This window comes from Lithobates pipiens, unplaced genomic scaffold (genome assembly GCF_037356315.1).
Source record: "Lithobates pipiens isolate NorthernLeopardFrog02 unplaced genomic scaffold, aLitPip1_a1.2 Scaffold_18, whole genome shotgun sequence".
Classification (NCBI taxonomy): Eukaryota; Metazoa; Chordata; class Amphibia; order Anura; family Ranidae; genus Lithobates; species Lithobates pipiens.
In genome coordinates this window covers 460,220,198-460,239,411 of record NW_027507758.1, presented here as the reverse complement: position 1 = coordinate 460,239,411, position 19,214 = coordinate 460,220,198, and the positions used below count along the sequence as shown (strand labels likewise).

The window sequence follows — 19,214 nt, the reverse complement described above, 5'->3', positions numbered from 1 at the left end:
CCAGCATACCACAATTTTTGAAATCAGGGTTGTATTAATATCACTGATTCTTAAACACTTGGGACAGTCTAATTGATTGACGTAAAATGCACATGAATACATTCATAAACTTATTTTCATAAAGAAAAAATAAATTATAAAATAGTAAGTACATCAAAAATATTCTCATAAAACAGTTTATAATCTACCAGAACTCAGTTGTCTGTCTGGGAAATATACTTGTATTAACTAATCAATTTCTGTTAGAACATTGCCCAATAATACGGACTTGCCAAGTGATTTTACTGGAAGATGTGTTTGCTTTTATCAGCAGATAGGACTTTGATAGGAAACTCCAAAGTGAAGTCAGTGTTTTAGGAAGCTCTGTGCTTTATAAATGCTGGCAGTCAGTCCCTAAGCTCTGCTCATTACACAAGTACAATGAAGCTCTTCGTAATACACCTACTCTGTGTATTGTTTGTTGTATGTGTTAAGGGCAAAGACAGGGAGTATTTCATTGGAATTCAAGAAATATATTGGGATTATGCTCCTAGTGGAAAGAATATAATTTCTGGAAATCCCATTGATAAAGATGAGTAAGTAATCTTTCTGACATATTTCTCAAATGAGCAGAACACTGGACTAAGAAATTTGAGGATTGGCAGATCTTTCCTAACATTGTTAAGGAAAATTTAGTTTTTAAAGTATTATACTGAGTAGAAAATGGTTAGATCACTGCCAAGTTCTTGTTTTAGAGACACAAGAGGAAGTGAGAGGAAATCTCTCCAAAGTCCCCAGTGGAAGATTACTCCCCACTTTGGCCTCTTGCACTGTTTGAGCATCTACTTTTTCAAAATGTTTCTTGTATGTATTTGCCCACATTTTCACACATATGCGTAAGCGCAATTTTCGCACAAATTTGTGCACATGCAAAAATGTATTCTCGCTTTTTTGTTCTGCACAATATGTAAATGGGCATTTGCACACATTTTGCATGCAATTGCGGATAGTTGTGCGTAAACATGGATATTTGCGTGCGTTTTAATGAACAAAGCAGGGCTCTTGTTTACATGCCTGTGTTCATAGGCAAATTAAAATTAATGGGCTGTGTTTTAGCTCAGAAAAAAAAAGCTGTACTTAGCTTTTTCAATCCGCAGTGTGCAAGAGGCCTTAATGTTTTGTTGACAGCCATAATATGTTGACTTCTCCATCACTTCCCATAGTTTGTAATATGGCCACTAGGAAAAATAGAGAAGGTGAATCTCTCCAATGGGAGCGTAGACAGTTTTAAAACCTGACAGAAGCCCCCTTTTTTGTTATTTGATCCAAATCTTTAAAAATGGCTTTACATACTCTGTTAGATCACAAATCACTGTTTAATTTTGCTATTCAACATATTATATTGTCTATTGTACAATAACAATAATGTCATTTGCATAGTTACATCAAGGATTTTTTCTTACACTTTTTTCTGATTACTGGTTTATTTTGATGTAAAGATAGTATGAACATTGTTTTATTAATGACTATTAATATGCTACATATTAGATCAGATATATTTAAAGCTCTAGTTCTGTATGTGTTCTCTGAAGTTCTACAGATCTTTTTAATCTGCTTGGGAAGAAGAAAGAAATGACTGCACATCCAGAACTTCAGATTGCCTTTTATTTTGTTTCACACCAAAGACACCAAACTGTGGTCACGTAAACGCATTTCACGTTTTTAATCTGCTTAGGTCTTGGTAGGACATGGCTCATTAAGATATCTCAAGTTAGAGTTATCAGTGAGAGAATTTTAGCATAAAAATGCCATAGCCCTTGTACACACGATCAGAGATTCCGTCGGAATGTGTGTGATCGGAGCATTTTGTCGGATAATCCGACTGTGTGCAGTATGCATCGGACTGTTTCCGTCGGAATATCCATCGGACCAAATTTTCCAACTTGCCGGAAATATTTTCCGACAAAATGCTCCGATCTGACATACTCCGATCATGTGTAGAGAATTCCGATCGGACAAAATGCCACGCATGCTCAGATCAAATTCCTACATCAAAGCTATTGGCTACTAGCCTGAACATAGTCCCACCGTAACGAAATTACGTCATCACGTTCTGAATGATCGGATTTTCCGACAACTTCATCCGACGGTGTGTATACAACAGTTTCGTGTGTACAAGGGCATAGTCTTCTGCAGTTGTAGCCCATTGCCTACAAGGTTAAACATACATTTAGAGTGGCCTTCTGCACAGCACTGCTGTAAAGAATGATCATTTGAACTGATGTGAATTTCCTGTCTCTTGAAGCCCAACTTCACCCAAAACTTGTTAGTTATTTTTTATTTTATTTTTTTATTGCCATTGTTGAGATGTCCTGTCATTTCTCTGTCTCTTGTCCAACTGACAGGGAGTGATAATGACAGAAAGTGATGGTCAATCTGTCCAATTGGGAAACAGGCATCAACAAAAATATGTGTACATTTTAGTATTGTGGGGAAAGGGTAAACCCTCTGTCAGGTTTCTGTTGCTATGTGTGTCTTCCTCCCCCAGCGATCCCCATTCCCTTTCATTTTTTGCCCTGGTGTCACTGAGAGACACTTTATTGGGATTCCTCCCCATGGAGTTACAGTACAGTGAGCAATAGGATCTTATAGTGTTTCTTATCCTTCCCCATTCTATACAATGCTGAAGAAAAGTTTGTATTGAGTTGGGCTTATAACAGGCTGGCCATATTCCTCTAATTAACAGGGAATTTAAAGTTTTTTTTTAACCTTAATGTATTTTCTGAAATAGGCTAAAAACGTCTCTGTTTAAGATCCCCCAGCCTCCCCCTAAATACTCACCTAAGTCTGATCTTGATCTAGGGCTGTGCTTGACTGCAGCAGCTCTCTCCATCCACACAGGATCCAGAGGCAGCATGTCTCAGGATCGAGTGCCCCCACTGGAGTCAGTTTCCTATGGAGGCACTCACCAAAGGAGGGGGAGCCAGGAGCGCCGACGGGAGACTCCAGAATAGGAGGATTGGGGCTGCTCTGAAAAATTATTGCAAAGAGCAAGTAAGGTAAGTTTATTAATTTATAAAACTCCACTCCCTTGGTATATTTATGCTTTTACACTCTTCACTGTAAACTTCTGATACTATAATGTGTGAAAATCCAAGCTGTTTTAAAACGATGAAGCCATCATGTTTGGCACCAACAATCATTCTACAATCAACACTGCTTGGATCCTGTTTTTTTCTCTACTCTTCAATATAATTGAAGATCACTTTAAACTCCAGTCTATGTATTTATGCTAATGCATTGAGTCAAAAGAGCATAACTCAGTATTTATTTAAGAGTTCATTCACATGGACGCTAGCACCCATTCCCTGTTAATGAACTGCCAAGTGCTGCATGCAGGCAGCCCATTCATGTCTATTGGTAAGCAGTGGCTGCACAGACGCAATTGCTTATCCCAATTTCACATCTGTGTGGTTGCTGATGAGCAGTCCCGAACACAGACAGTGTCCGTGCAGCCTCTGGGTCTCAATAGACATAAATGTGCTGCCTTCAAGCAGCCCTGGCATCTGAATCTGTTTGAACAAGGCACTCATTCGTGGACTACATGTGTCAGCACCTGTCTAAATGTGATACAGGTGTACCTAATGAAGTGACGCCCTAAGTGCTCTTTACTTATGTTTTTTTTTGCAGGCATGCCAGCATCTATTTACAACAAGGCCCAAAACGAATAGGCAGAGTCTATAAGAAGGCTTCTTATTTCCAGTATACTAATGGCTTGTATACAAACCAAGTAAAGAAACCAGATTGGCTGGGATTTTTAGGTCCCATTATACGAGCAGAAGTTGGAGATACTATAATTTTCCATCTTAAAAACTTTGCTTCTAGGCCATATGGCGCACATCCTCATGGAGTAGAGTATACAAAGGAAAATGAAGGTAAACATATTTTCTGAAATGTTCTCATTTTAACATTTAGGGTGGTGCAGTGGTGTAGTGGTTAGCACCTCTGCCTAGTGGTAAAAAGGGTCGCTGGTTCAAATCCCAACCACGACACTACCTGCCTGGACTTTGCATGTTCTCCAACACTCCAAAGGCATGCTGGTAGGTTAATTGGCTTCTGTCCAAAATTAGCCCTAGTATATGAATGGGGACCTTGGATTGTGGGCTCCTTGAGGGTAGGGACCGATGTGAGTGTGCAATGCACAGGGATTGGAACAATTGTAGACACTCACTCAGGTTGGACTGGTGTCTTTATTCAACCTTACTAACTATGTACTATGTAACATTGATACATGGTAAATAGCCTTTTGAGTCCTCTTTAACCATAGATATTTGCTTTAAAAAGGACTTATTTGTAGTCAAATCTTCTCCTACTGGTGAAGGGTTAGAATTTATTGTTGTTTGTGTCCCTCTTAGGAAGATTCGCTCTTCCTCACTTTTCTTTGAAGTTAACTGCCCTGTTCTCTGCTTTTGCAAGAACATTTCAATTTTGGCTAGTAAAAAGCTATGTAAGTAACTTTATGGATGTGTGCACAAGTGTAATAAGTGGAAGAAAAACATTTACAAACTTCTAGGGATACAACTAGAAAAATGCATTTGTAAATGTCCTCCTAAAACACATTAATAAGCTATAAAAATCTTATAATCTAAACAACTTTCTCTAGCAAACTTTTAACCCTTCCTTCCAAAATGTATTCTTACACCATCCTTATCTCAGAAGAACTGGAAATAATAAAAAAAAAAAAACTAACATGACTACTAGAGGAGCAAGGCAACTCTAGACTGTGAAAGTACTAGCAGGAGGTGTGTGGGCTTAGGGCTGTAGTTTAAAGCAGATGCATTCAGGTTTATGGTGTTCTTAGCAGAAGCTCCTCAACCATAATGCATTATAAGGTTTCTCTATTTATAATTCACTTGAGTACAAGGTTATCTTGCACTATTTTATATAAACAAAAATATCTTAAATGTGAGAGTTCAACTGCAGTCCTTGATTATACAGTATTTATAGGTGTGTATAGAAATCTTCTGCACTGAGACATATACCAAAAAAAGCACACATATTTAAAATAGTGCTACATATAAACCTGTGTATAATTATGATTCAAAATTATAGAACAGTCCTTCATACAAATGTCCATGAAAAGGTTGGGCTTTGCAGTGCTTTGCAAAACACGTTTTTTCATGCAGCTGGAGGTATTTGTATATTACCAGTGTTAGAGCTTTCCACCCGAGCAGCATTGGAATGTTTTTAATGTGATTTTGGCAGTTTTATTCAGTTATTATGTAAGTGCATTTTCTTCTATTTTTATTAATAAATACTGTATAAATCAGTGAGCACTATGTCAGTGTTTGTATCTTTTTGAGCACTGATCCTTGCTTGATCACCTCATCTGAGCTGACAGGAAGGCTGTATTTACCAAGTGATAAATCCTAGGAGGATTGTTTGTACCCTGGAAGAATCCAGCTGGGTTTGTGGATTCTGATTGATTTGATTAAAGGCGCAATACCTTTCTAATGAGGGTCAATCCATAAGGTGAACCTGTGCACAACAGGGGACTGGTGCAGGTGTCTGCTATTACACAATCTGGTCTCAACTAATTGAACAAGTGGACTTGATTACGATTGGTGGTTTGTATTACATTTTTATGAAGGAATGTTAGGCTGGGTTCACACTATTCTGAATTGGATGCGGGTTTCCTCCTCATCAAATTCGCATAGCAGGAGATTGTGACCGACTCTCTATGGATGTTCAAACATCTCCGGAGCAAATTGCACAGGAGCCCTGTGCATATTTTGGTCCATTTCAGGTCCAAATTCAGCCCAATATTCGCATTGAAATCAGACCTGAAATGTGTGAGCCGCTGTATTCCCTAGTGTGAACTCAGCTTATATGTTGATTTTGGATCATAAATATGCACAGGTTTATATGTAGCCCCCCCCCCCCCCCCAAAAAAGCCAGCAGTTCCAGAATCCATATATGAAGTCTTTATTGCTACATATAGGTAAAAATACCTTACAAGTTTCGGCTCATAGTCATGATCACAGCACATTTTACAAGTGCGAGATAAATAAAATCTAAAATCTAATTGAATAATTATTCTTGTTATACACCCTAATATGAGGGTTGTAGTAAATATATTTATATGTATATTTATATTTACTACAATCCTCATATTAGGGTGTATAACAAGAATAATTATTCAATTAGAATCAACTCCCAACTGAGGACAGAGAGAAAAAGCAGCACTGGATCTTATTCACATTAAACATGTATCACATGTAGCACTAACCCCCTAAGGAGCTGCTGGTTATTTTTGGGCTTACCGTTACCTTCCATTCTTCTCGTGACATGTCTAGGGGATGTCCTGTGGTAGATGACCCAGTAACTTGAGACTGACAATAGATCCACTTGAATGGATTTTATTTGCAAAAACTCAAACCATTGAACAGTCTTTCAACTTGGGATCAGAGGGTTGGAAAGGGTAGTTCAGGTACTCTCAATGTCAAAGTCCAAAAACGTTAGAGAACTTGCTTACTGACTGCATCCAGAGAATAGCCATTCACAGCTGGATGAACACTCAGGTTAGACAGTCCCTCTTTCACAAGGCCTAGCAGCCAACAAGGTGCTTACTCAGGAACAAAGTCTTTGTCACAGACGTTATTGCAGAACACGTAGGGAAACTAAGCTGTAGAACACTTAGAGGATACCTGGATCTCTCAGCCTGCATGGCGATATCCACAAGACCGGATTCTTTCGGCAACTTCAGCCCTTCCAGGCTCTTGTTAAGAAAACCAACCCGTACGTGGTGTTCTTCTAAAGAGTCCTCCCTTAGAATGCTCGAAGTACACTGGGTCTCTCCCGAACCGAAGACGGCACCCAACCACATCAGAATCCTCCTTTAGTTTCCTTGCCTTGGGCATTAAGGTCGGGTGGATCCGCACCCCAGGCCATAGCCTTCCTGGGGGCTGGTCAGGAGGACCGGGACCAAGTAGTCAGCACATCATACTGGACCGGAACCCCGAACCACGTGACGTCCGTATCTTAAATACCCTCTCCCAGAGGGCACAGCGAGAGGGCCACTCCCACTGACCTGGCTCCGAAAGAGAGTAACCGAAGCACCTGACCAGACCATAGTTCTGCGCCCGCCACAAGAGAGGCTGAACATCTCACAGTCCAGTCAGACTGACACAGAAGTCCAATTTAGGCAAATAGACCCAAACCAAACTGTAGTTTGGGTAAAGAAACACATAGCGCGTGCTCTTCAGGAGCCCGCCTCTACACACACATTTTAAAGGAGATGTCAAAGTACAGAAAGTTTTCACCTGGAACAAAATAAAATTCTTTATTCACGTATACACTATATTATATTTCAAAGGCACATAACTTGCAAGGTCTATTTATAATAAAATTCTGGTTTCCTTTAAGAGAAAATCCAGCAGACTTCTCTTTCAAGAAGCCTTTGAAAAAAAGAGTCCATGTTCCCTGCATGTACATGTTTAAAGTGTTAATAAGCTACACTGTTATAGTGTTCATTTATTCGAAACCGGAGGGATCTAGATGTACGTCCCACTTACTGTAGAGCACATATGGATGGTGCATTGTACAATGTAAACTACATTCTTTGTGCTAAAACTGATGAAGCAATTATAATATAGTAACACTATTTTGATTTGACTGTTGTTTCTGGTATATGAATCAGTGCAGCATATTTCTATACACATATGTTGTGCGATTTTTTCACTATTGTCATGGCAGCTTTCATTTCATTTAAAACTGGTGCACAGAGTCACATGTCTTACACACATTTACAGGTGCCCTATACCCAGACAACACTTCAGGGACCAAAAAGACAGATGATGCTGTCAAACCTGGAGAATCCTATACTTACAAGTGGGATGTAGTGGAAGACCAAGGTCCATCTGCATGGGACGATGATTGTATCACCAGACTATATCACTCACATATTGATGGCCCAAAGGATGTTTACTCCGGACTTGTGGGACCAATGATTATCTGTAAGGCAGGTGAGCAATACTTTCATTTGTTCATATTTATGTATTTATTTCACATGAAACTTTTTGCAGTACTTCACATGGCATATTGAACCATTCAAATCAGTCCTTATCACCAGAGGAGCTTGCGATCCAATGTCCTTGCTACACACACACACATGCATAAACACACACACACACACACACACACACACACACACACACACATATCACAACCAAGATTGGTTGTAGGTCAATTAACCTTGCAAAGCATTTTTGGACTGAAAATGGGAACCAGCACTAACATGTTCATTTGCTGTTTTTATTGTATGTGTGTTGTTTTGTTTTGTGTTGTATAATTTGATAATTTTTTTTGGTCTTGAAACTAAGTTTGCTCCCTTAAGTTTAATAGCTCTCAATTCATACCATTAGACATAAATTACATAGCTGCAGTGTCAGTTTTTCCTACAACTGTGTCTGTGGAAGCAAGTGTTTTTAGGTGTTTTGTAAGGCAAATGACATATAGCATATTAATATTTACCGTAGCTTTGTGCTACTGAGTGGGCAGGGGAAGCTTTTGGCTCTTATTCCCATTTGAATGGCCCTCTGTTTGCTTCTTTGATAAAGAAAACATGCTTTCACATCAATATTCTTCAGCAGTTCCTTTTGAAGTTTCAGTCAGACAAAGTTTGCCTCAATGCAAGCTGCATTTCTTGTGCTGCCTCTTTAGCTAATCCACAGTGCTATGGAAATCCTTTTCTATAGATTTTTATTAAAGTTTTACAGTCAGGTATACAGTTTAATTTAACAGATACAGCAGTAAACCAACATGTTTTGGGGATATTTTTATGTAGTGATTATTTATTTTAATATCTATCTATCCATACATATAGGGAGAGAGAGAGAGACCACCACATAGAGTCTATGCCATGAATCTGGCAAACCACTTGACCTGTCTCTCTGACCATCCACAGAAATATACAAAGTTAATATTGGGTCAGATATCAGGCAACTATGTAAGCAGTACTCATACACAAGTTAAAATGTGTCGTTTATACAGTATATCAGTCCACAGTGCTGAGCTATTTTGCTCAGCATATGGACTGTTATAACTTTGCACAAGTAGCGCTGTTAGGGAATGGTTTCTGTCTTAAATGGAACATTCATTACACAAAGAAGGCTTCCTGTCACTGTACATAGCCCTCAGTAACTCCTAAAATATAACAAATTTAACATATCTTATATTTTAGGAGTAAAATAAGTAGGGGAATGTGAACTCAATATTTGATGTGCCTTTTCTACTAATACTTGAATCGTAATAATTATAAGATATAACTTTTTATGTGTTTGTGTTATATCTTTAAGGTGCCCTGGATGGTAAAAAGACACCTGAAAAAAGAGACAAAAAAGAGGAATATATCATGATGTTTTCTGTGATTGACGAAAATCTAAGCTGGTATATAGATGAAAATAGCAATGCTTTCGCCAACACTATTGCTGTGGATAAAGAAGATGAGGACTTTCAAGAGAGCAATAAAATGCATTGTAAGACTTCTCTTTCAAGACATATTTAGTATTTACACTAACACAGTTTCCATCTCATTTCAGCTTACGCCCACCCACGGTTCTGGCCTAGACTGCAGCCTTGTGTCATATGATTCTGTATTGCACACCATCCTCCAGCCATCTTTTTTTTTACAAGCAGCACAATCAATGGGACAGGTGAAATTATGTAAAGACATGCCAGATTGTGGAAAATCTAAATAGAGGAAAAAGGAAAACCACAAAATTAAAGAGAAAAAACCCCCAAAAAGCCTAAATGAAATAAACCAAATTAACTACAACCTCCCTCAAAAAAACAAACAAGTCTCTAAGTAGGGCTTTATTTCCATAGACACTTACACCCATTGTCAATGAACGGTCTGTGTTTTTAAATAGCTGGATTTGCCAGGTGCTGTATTCAGGCAGCACATTCATGGCAGGCACAGCTGCTCATGTCAATATGACAGCTATGCAGGGGTGGACTGACCATTGGGACACTCGGGCACTGCCCGAGGGCCCCGAGCCATTAGGGGGCCCCATCAGGGTTGCCAGCCTCAGTAAAACCAGGGACAGTATGTAAAAAGTGTTTTTTTTACATCTGTCTCTGAAATGTCCCTTACCGACATCCTTTTGGTCTACAAATCCCAAGATTATAGCTGCCCCACCTCTCCAGTACCTTCTCAGCCAATAGAAACATGTCTGTGTATACTGTGAGTACATGTATGTGTATACTGTGTGATTGTATACTGTGTGTGTGTGTATGTGTGTGTGTGTGTGTGTATACTGTGTGGCCCCATAATCTCGGATTGCCTGGGGGCCCCATAATCTCCTATTGCTCGGGGGCCCCATGAGTTGTCAGTCCACCCCTGCAGCTATGTGGGTATGGATGAGCAACCCTGAACACAGACAGTGTGAGTTTGGGCGGGAAAAATGTAGGGCTGTCAAATTTGGATGTAGCACCTGGCAGCTCCAGCCATTTAAGACATGGCCCATTCACAGACAAAGGGTGTAAACTCCCATGTGAATGAGGCCTAAATCCCAAAACAGAAAAAAAACGGCAGTTAGTCTGGGCCCCTTATGTTAATCACAAGTCTTCATTTTCAATACTGACCATAGTTTCCAAAGTGTTCCAAAGCAGGTTAAAAATGTGGCAGGTTCAGCAGTTTGCATGCACATGTGATTTTTTTAAGGTGCATTTAACAAAGCTTTAAACAAAGGCAAACACAGTGTTTGATGAAGTTTGTTTATTCTTGTGCTGCACTTGTTGCTCTTTCATGCATATGTACTGTACCTGTAATATAAGTTCCTTGCCAGCTTGTCTTCTTTTATGTGCTGCTACTTAACTATGAGAAAGGAAGTCCACTAATTGAGATTATCTCTGTATTACAGCTATCAATGGATACATGTATGGGAACCTCCCAGGCCTTTCTGTATGTGATGACACAAATGTGAAATGGTATTTGTTTGGTATGGGTAATGAGGTGGATGTACACTCAGCCTACTTCCATGGCCAAGTGTTAACATATCAGAGATACCGTGTGGACACTCTCAGTCTCTTCCCCGCCTCCATGGTTCAGGCATCTATGCATACTAAAAACCCTGGCAGGTGGCTTCTCAGTTGTCAAGTTAATGACCATTTAGAAGGTACGTTATGTTTAGATGGTTAGTAATTCTTTTTTATGACTTTACCAAATGGTATGCAGCATGGTCTCATTGTATAATGCTGTATGGTGCTCCTGTGCAGGTGGTATGCAGGCACTCTATGAAGTAAGAAACTGCACAGGAAAGAGGCCCTTCAAGTCTGTTACAAAGATTCAACAATATTACATTGCTGCAGAAGAGATATTCTGGAACTATGGACCAAGTTCGGTGAATCAGTTCACAGGACAAAAGCTAGATGATCCTGACAGGTAGGGTAATGTTGTATCATGCAAATATGGAATAAGTAGACAGGGCAGACCTACGACACACTAAACTTGTATCTTAGATACAACAAACACTGTTATGTTGACCTTTGGTTACAGCATTTTCACATGCTTGTATGAACTGTCATTGCATAGACAAATGTAAACATTCCATAGTATTCCAAGTATCTGTGGTTGAGTAAACAGGTCATTGTTGGCAAAGGGAATGTTACTAGAACTGAAGTGAATTCAAAGTATTCTCATATTAAGTTTTACAGAAATACGGCTGAATAGATACACATCTTTACAGGATTCATTATCTGGCTACAGTTTTTGTTACACAGTTCTCTCTATTATCTGATTTTCGCAAAAGCCTGATAAGAAATAAGTATATATTTTCTCAATGTAATCAAAAGATATGATCTGCCTCTCATTTACCAAAATCTAGATTGAAGAGCCACATGACTGCTAAAAGGTCCAGATACGACTTTATTCCAAAAAAAGTCAGGGCAGCAATCCGTGGAGTAGCCAATGTGTTTTGGGGTCCAAAAATGGGACTTGAGATTGACAACAATGTGAATGGACTAGCAGTGAACTTGAGTTATAATGGTATTCTTCCAGTGTGCCTTTAAGTACAGCTCTTGTCAACAGCTCGTGTGGTAGAAACCACACGTCCCTGCCACACCAACTGCTGACAAGATCTGTGCTTGTTTTAAGTCCTAAGCCCAGATGAAGTGTGGGGTTTTAGGTTGTTTATGGACCTCATTGCTTCAGTTTACAATTTTCTTACATTACACCTGAAGCCAAGTAGACCACATAGATCCTTTTTTGTGTAGAAGCCTCCTGTCCTGGAATCAGATTACTTACATCAACATAAATACTTTAAGATCATAGATAATAATACCAATAAGAAAACCTTGCATGTCCAGTGCTATTCTTCCACTTTCCTCAACTGCATTTCAGTTACATCAGTGGAGCATAAGACCAAGCAGAGTCTGTACATAAATAGTAGAATTTGTACACCATCATTTAGTTTAAAGCCCAACTCCAGTCAAAAACATTTTATTACATTTATAACAGAGTAGGGATTGGTTAGACAGTCTATCTGGATTTTATTGTGCTTTTTGTCTCTATTGAGATGATTTTTTTACATTAATTACTGTTAGGACAAGAAACTGGATGGCAAATCTCTGCAACACAGGGATGACTTATGCCCCATACACACGATCGGAAATTCTGCCAGCAAAAGACCAATGAGAGCTTTTGGTCGGAAAATGCGACCGGGTGTATGCTCCATCTGACTTTTGCTGGCTGAATTTCCACCAGCAAAAGATTGAGAGCGTGTTCTCAATTTTTCAGTTGGAAAAATTTACGATTGGAAATTCCGATCGTCTGTAGCAATTCCGACATGCAAAATTCCTACGCATTCTCGGAAACAATTTGACGCATGCTCAGAAGCATTGAACTTCATTTTCTAGGCTTGTCATAGTGTTCTACATCACGCGTTCTCGGCGGTCGGAAGTTCAGAGAACTTTTGTGTGACCGCGTGTATGCAATCCAAGCTTGAGCAGAATTCCGTCGGAAAAACCATCCAAGATTTTTCTGATGGAAAATGTGCTTGTGTGTATGCGGCATTAGGCCCCTTTTACACTGGTGCACTTTTGCCCCACTACCTTTCCAGTGTGACAAAAGCGCATCAAAATGATTCTCCTTTAAATCCTTAGTAACTGCTCGCATTGCTGGGCTGCTTTTGTATTGTGTTTTGAAAAGTCCTGCATGCTGCATCTTTGGAGCACTTTTCAAAAGTGCACCACAAACACACCTTCCAAATCAATGCAAATGAATCAAAAGCTCATGATAATGGCACTGTATCTGTGTTTTTGGTGCTTCTGAGTCACATGTTCATGTTTCACAGATGCATGCTTGGGAGTCAGGAAACCAGAAAGTGCATCAAAATTGCACCAAAAAGTCCATTAAAAGATCATTAAAAAAGTGATATGTATTTTTTTTAAAAACACATACTGCATTCTTAAGTGCACCAGTGTGAAAGGGCCCTAAAACAAAATCATATATTTCTTGAAGGGTCAGAACATTTGGCAACATTTTTACTGGTAATCTTGCCTACCTGTCCCAGTGATGACCAAACTCTCTCTTTCTTATTTAGGAGAAACAGACACAGAAAATGAGGGAAAATCTCTCCAATGGAGTCACAAACAGAAATAGAAAAAGTCCCTTTCATATGGATGTTCTGATCAGGTCTGCCTGTCTGTTTTTCATGCAGACCTAATTAGAACCTCCATTCTTCTCTAGAGCGGCAGGTGTAAACGGGCATGTGCCTGTTTACACCTGCCTACATTCAATCCAATCTGATCCACCAAACACAAACGTATGAGAACCCATGCCATTCCCGTCCAGCAGATCGGATGGCAGTCGGGTATAAATGGACAGGTGATCTGTGTACATTCGGCCGCCCATAGAGGAGAGCAGTCTGTGTCCATGTCCACTCTGCATAAGCGGAGTGGACATGGACCTGTCATCTGCCTGCTTAGCGGGGATCAGCGGAGAGATCCCCTGCTGAGCAAGCAGAAGGCAGCCACAGTCCTCCCCATGTGAAAGGGGCCTAACTCTTCTGCCCTGTACACACAGTCGGACATTCCGACGACAAAATCAATCATATTTTTTCCGACTGATTTTGGCCCAAACTTGTCTTGCGTACACACTGTTGTACAAAGTTGTTGGAAAATCCGTTCGTTCAGAATGCGGTGACGTAGAACACGTACAACGGGACTATAAAGAGGGCAGTAGCCAATACCTTTCGTCTCGTAATGTATTCTGAGCATGTGTGGCACTATGACCGTCTGAATTTTCTACACACGATCGGAATTTAAATGATCGGATTTTGTTGTCGGAAAATCCTGTTCTCAAACTTTGTGTGTCGGAAATTCCGACGGAAAAGTCAGATGGAGCACACACACGATCGGATTTTCCGACAACAAGATCCGATCGCACATTTTCTGTCTGAAAGTCCGACCGTGTGTAGAGGGCATTCCTCAGCATATTCAAAACTAGAAAAATTTTAGTAGAGATAGATTTTAAGTTTTTCAGTCTTTGGCAACTATCAATTTAAATTATTAAGTGTTGTTATCAGAAGTCATCTTGCTCTTTTCTGATTATAGCATATTGAGTGAATACTGTTTTTTTTTTTTTTATATATTAGATCAACTTTATTTCTGTTTATGAAATATCCTTTTAATTTCTGTACAAGTGACTACATGGTCACCTAGACTGGAACTGAAGGCCTCACATAAGCGTACTGATCCGTACACCTGTGCAAAAAGCCAATTGCACTGGCGCAGGATAAACATGTGCTCCATACAGCCCCGGGCAGGCAGCCTGTTAAAATAAATTACAGACGGCCAGCTGCGGAGATCTGCAGGATCTCAAAATGTATCACTGATGGTACACCTATGCAGGTCTGATGCACAGATCAGAAAGCAGACTACGTTGTGACCCATATGAATGTACGCCCTGGGATGTGTTTAGAGATCTGTGCAGGTCCATACAGTTGGCCGCCTGTCATTGATTTGGACAGACTGCCTGCACAGGGCTGCAGGGGACACCTGTGCATCTCGCAAAGGTTAAAGCCTTGTACACACGACCAGATTGTTGGCCAACAAAACTGTGGAATTTTGTCCGAAGGGCGTTGGCCCAAACTTGTCTTGAATACACGCGGCCACACAATTGTTGGCCAACAATTACGCACGTAGTGACGTATTAGACGTTTCTATGTGGATTAGAGCCACCCTTTGGGCTTCTTCTGCTAATTTCGTGTTAGTAGAAGTTTGGTGAGTGTTGATTCACATTTTTCATTAAAGTGGATGTAAACCCAATGTCATACTTTCTAAACTACTGCCATAGTGGTTATCTATAAGGATATACATGCCTCTTGTATGTATCTTTACCTGTCAAATGTCTCCCCTCTGTCTGTTATGAGACCCGAAAAACTGCAGATTCTGTGGGTGGGTCTGTTGTCTGGAGCTCGGTGGGTGGAGTCGTGATGTCAGTAGACTCCCTGCCCACCTCTACACTCCCCTTGTCAATATGCATTTTCTCCTGTGTATTTCTTCTTTTCAAATTTTTTATTGGTAATGATCAGATAACAAATATTAACAAAATGGCATACAGAATATTAAGCATACAGAGTGTATTCAGGTCGGTTGTTACAGTTTTAACATAACGAGATAACTGTGGCAAAACATCAGACAGTGAACAGCTTGTGCAGTCTGAAACTACTAGCCTCAGTTGCAGCTTTAACGGGGGGCCAAGGCCCAGTAATCCAAAAACATTCAGTCATATTAGTACTCTGTAGGAGAGCAGAGGGATAAGAAAAGACAGCCATTCACTGTATACAGTGAATTATGTTACCAGTGGTGTATATTGGACTTCAAGGGGGGCCGAGGAAGGAGAGATAGAAAAAGAAAGGGAGAAGAAGAAGAGAGAGGAAGGCAAAGAGCCCGAGTGGGTGAATGTCTGGAGTCCTGTGTATTACTTACACTGAACTTCTTCTATGATCTCTAACATCCAGTAAAAAGACAGGAAAGTAACCACATGACTTCAGCATGCCCAATCATGCTGAGGTGGGGAACAGCCAATCCTGGCAGAGCAGCAGAAGAAATGAGTGGGAGGGAATTAAAAAATAATGCATGATTAATTGTACTATGTTTTAATATGTACTATGTGTTGGACTGTACTGATTTTGCACGCACGTTACGTGCCCTGTTATTGTAACCATTTTCTTTCCCTAATAAAATTTTGAATGGAAAAAAAAAATAAAAATAATGCATGTTTCTTAGGCTAGTGCACGAGATATGTAAATCACCTGTCACTCACAGCAAGGGGGAGGATTTGACAAAGTTTTTCTCTGTTTGTCAAGATTTATCTCACTGAACAATATAAGAGGACTGCTCAGAGCTCGATTAACTCTTTGTGGCAAGACTGGGCTCAAATGATGGGAAATCTTATACTCTACATTATGACATAAAAAATAAAAAAGAAACATTTTTTGGGTTTACATCCACAAATCTGCTTTTCAGTTCGCGCTTTTCATTTTGCGCTTTTCATTTGGTGCGTTTCAGTTTGTTTCTGAATGGCTGCTCACCAACCAGACATGTTGCGGAATCTAAGGAAATAATGTGTTATTTATTATTGGCCTTGGAGTTATTGCTTTGACATTATTTTTTTGGTTGAATAATGATTAGATTTGGTATATTTTTGGATGCATAGAATGCACTTTTTAGTTAAGTTCTATTGACAGATAGCATGTCTAATTATTATTTTTTTTTTTTAATGCACAATAAAAAAAAATTGTGGAGAATAATACTTAGACACCAAGATATTTGTATCTTTGATCTTAAAAACTACGGGATAATGGTGTTGTGGTAACTTGCACAAATAATAAAAAAAAAGCATAATAATATTATTCTTGATATCACTAGAAAAAAAAGCCTTTGAAAACTGGTTAGCAATAACAGCATCAGTATCGCCAGCAAAGCAGCTTCATTATTATCCCATTAAAGAAGAAGAGATTTGTGCGCTGAATTTGGAGACTTCATAATTTGCCACGTCATGAATGTTAATTCTCCATTATGAACGCTGGTTTACAAGACCAACTGCTTCTGGCTCTTCCTTGCTTCCGAGCATGCGTGTTTGTACTTTGGACTTTTGTCCGACGGAATTGTGTGCACACGCTCCAAAAATCCGACAACAGACATTTGTCCACGGAAAATTTGAAAACCTGCTAGCCATCATTTGTTGGTGGAAAATCCGACAACAATTGTCCGATGGAGCCTACACACGGTCGGATTTACCGCCAACAGCCTGTCATCGAACATTTCCCATCGGAAAGTCCGATCGTGTGTACGAGCCTTAAGGCAGATCTTTGCATAAGGCTCAGTTCACACTGGAACCAGCTGCGGATTGCCCAGGAATGCTGCGCGTCCTCGTTTTCCGTTTCAGGGATGAATCAGGGCCGAATCTTTGCTTGAATTCAGGCCTGAAACTGAGCCAAAGATGCACGTTTCTGTGCAGTGCCCTCCGCAGCCACCCCAGAGATATGTGAACTCTCAATATGGTCACATTCTCCTGCTATGTGAAATTGGATTTGGGGAAATCTGCATCCAATTTGCATTGGTGTGAACCCAGCCTAAGTGTATATGGATCAGTATGTCTTCAGAACTACTCCAGAGACAGCAATAAAAACATGGCAAGGATGGCTTTCTAGATATTTTCCTTGTTTACGGGATAGTGTTTTTGATCTAATCCATAGCACTCATATGCATTTTTCCTGAATTGTACCATATCGATACGTTTATCAATAAAATTACTTCATAAAATACATAATGTTTAAAAATAATCTGTATGCTTATCCAAAGTCATTTAATATGGGACTTATAATAATTTTTTATGCTAAATGGCGTTATCTTTCTGCATATTTTACAGTGAATCAGCAACATTTTTCGAGCAAAATGATTTGAGAATTGGAGGAATATATAAGAAAGCAGTATATAGAGAATATACAGACTCAACTTTCACAACCCAGAAACCAAGATCCAAAGAGGAAGAACACCTTGGACTGCTGGGTAAATGTTTTGGAAGGCCTTAATTTACTTACCAGGGGTTTTTTCATGCTGGAAAAGTTTTAAAAAAACAGCACCAGCTTTCTAATAATACCATATTGAAGTTATAATTTAGAAAATCATAAAAATCCATTAAATATAATAATGCCTGCTTAGAAAATTGGATATTTGTCATTTATAAAATATCTATAGGCTTACAAAATAAGAGCACTTTTAACTTAGCTTCTACTTAGGCAAAAAAGGCAACTTTGTAAATATAACCTTTTAAGTGACCCTGCATATCTCCGGACTTTCTGAGATGGGAATGAGGGACACCTATTAGTACAGTATGTAGGCAGAGGACACACACTTTGTCACTCCCCCCTCCCCCTTAAAGGAGAATTATAGAAAACAAAATGATTGGTTAAACCCACAAATGCTTTTTTCCCACTACTATTCCTTTATACCAGCTTTTAGAACTTTAGGTTTAGCACTTTTTGATAGATTAATAGTGCATTTTATATGCAACTATATAGACCAGACCAAAATGAGGGATGAATGAGGAGCAAAGAGGAAGAGAGGGACAGGGACAGGCCCTCGAAATCAGGGAAGCTATGATACTGGTCAAAACCAATTTCTGAGGAAGCAATCTGCAAATATCTACATATAAGGGTTAATTTAATAAAAAAAAGTTGTCATGTAAATATCTCGGCATCCTGAGACCTGTAATGTTTATATGTGTGAAATGCCAGCTTCCATGTGTTGCCTTTCACAGGGTGAATGTAACAATCCCTAACTTTCCTACCTAAGAGAAAAAGGCCTTAAAGTGGTTCTAAACTTAAAACTTTTTTTTTACCTTAATGCATTCCTTTCATTACGGTAAAAAAATTTTCACTAAGACACCACCGGTGTTAGCGGTAAAGCAGTGCTATTTTTAGCGCCGCTTTACCATCGTTTTAGCGGCGCTATTCGGCCGCTAGCGGGGCCGAAAAGGGGTTAAATCCACCTGCAAAAAGCAGCAGCAGCATTTTGCCGGCAGTATGACAGGCCTGCTCCACTGATTTCAATGGGAAGGAGCTGTGAGTTCACCACTCCTTCACCGCTCCAAAGACTCTGCCAGCACAACGCTCCAGTGTAAAAGCCCTCGGGCTTTCACGCTGGAGTGAATGCAGCAGCTGGTTTAA

The 19,214-nt window shown here is 39.6% G+C and overlaps 1 protein-coding gene across 1 annotated transcript in view; it reads left to right on the top strand.

Annotated features, from left to right (window-relative positions):
* Window positions 1-381: 381 nt before the first annotated feature.
* The window catches only part of CP (ceruloplasmin), a 59,050-nt gene continuing 40,217 nt past the window's right edge, over window positions 382-19,214 (top strand). Inside the window, exons 1-7 of the mRNA XM_077488265.1 lie at window positions 382-575; window positions 3,670-3,914; window positions 7,791-8,003; window positions 9,336-9,515; window positions 10,902-11,156; window positions 11,257-11,422; window positions 17,915-18,054. Of these exons, the coding sequence (XP_077344391.1) occupies window positions 421-575; window positions 3,670-3,914; window positions 7,791-8,003; window positions 9,336-9,515; window positions 10,902-11,156; window positions 11,257-11,422; window positions 17,915-18,054 (1,354 nt within the window). The 5' untranslated portion in view covers window positions 382-420. The remainder of the gene's footprint in view (window positions 576-3,669; window positions 3,915-7,790; window positions 8,004-9,335; window positions 9,516-10,901; window positions 11,157-11,256; window positions 11,423-17,914; window positions 18,055-19,214) is intronic.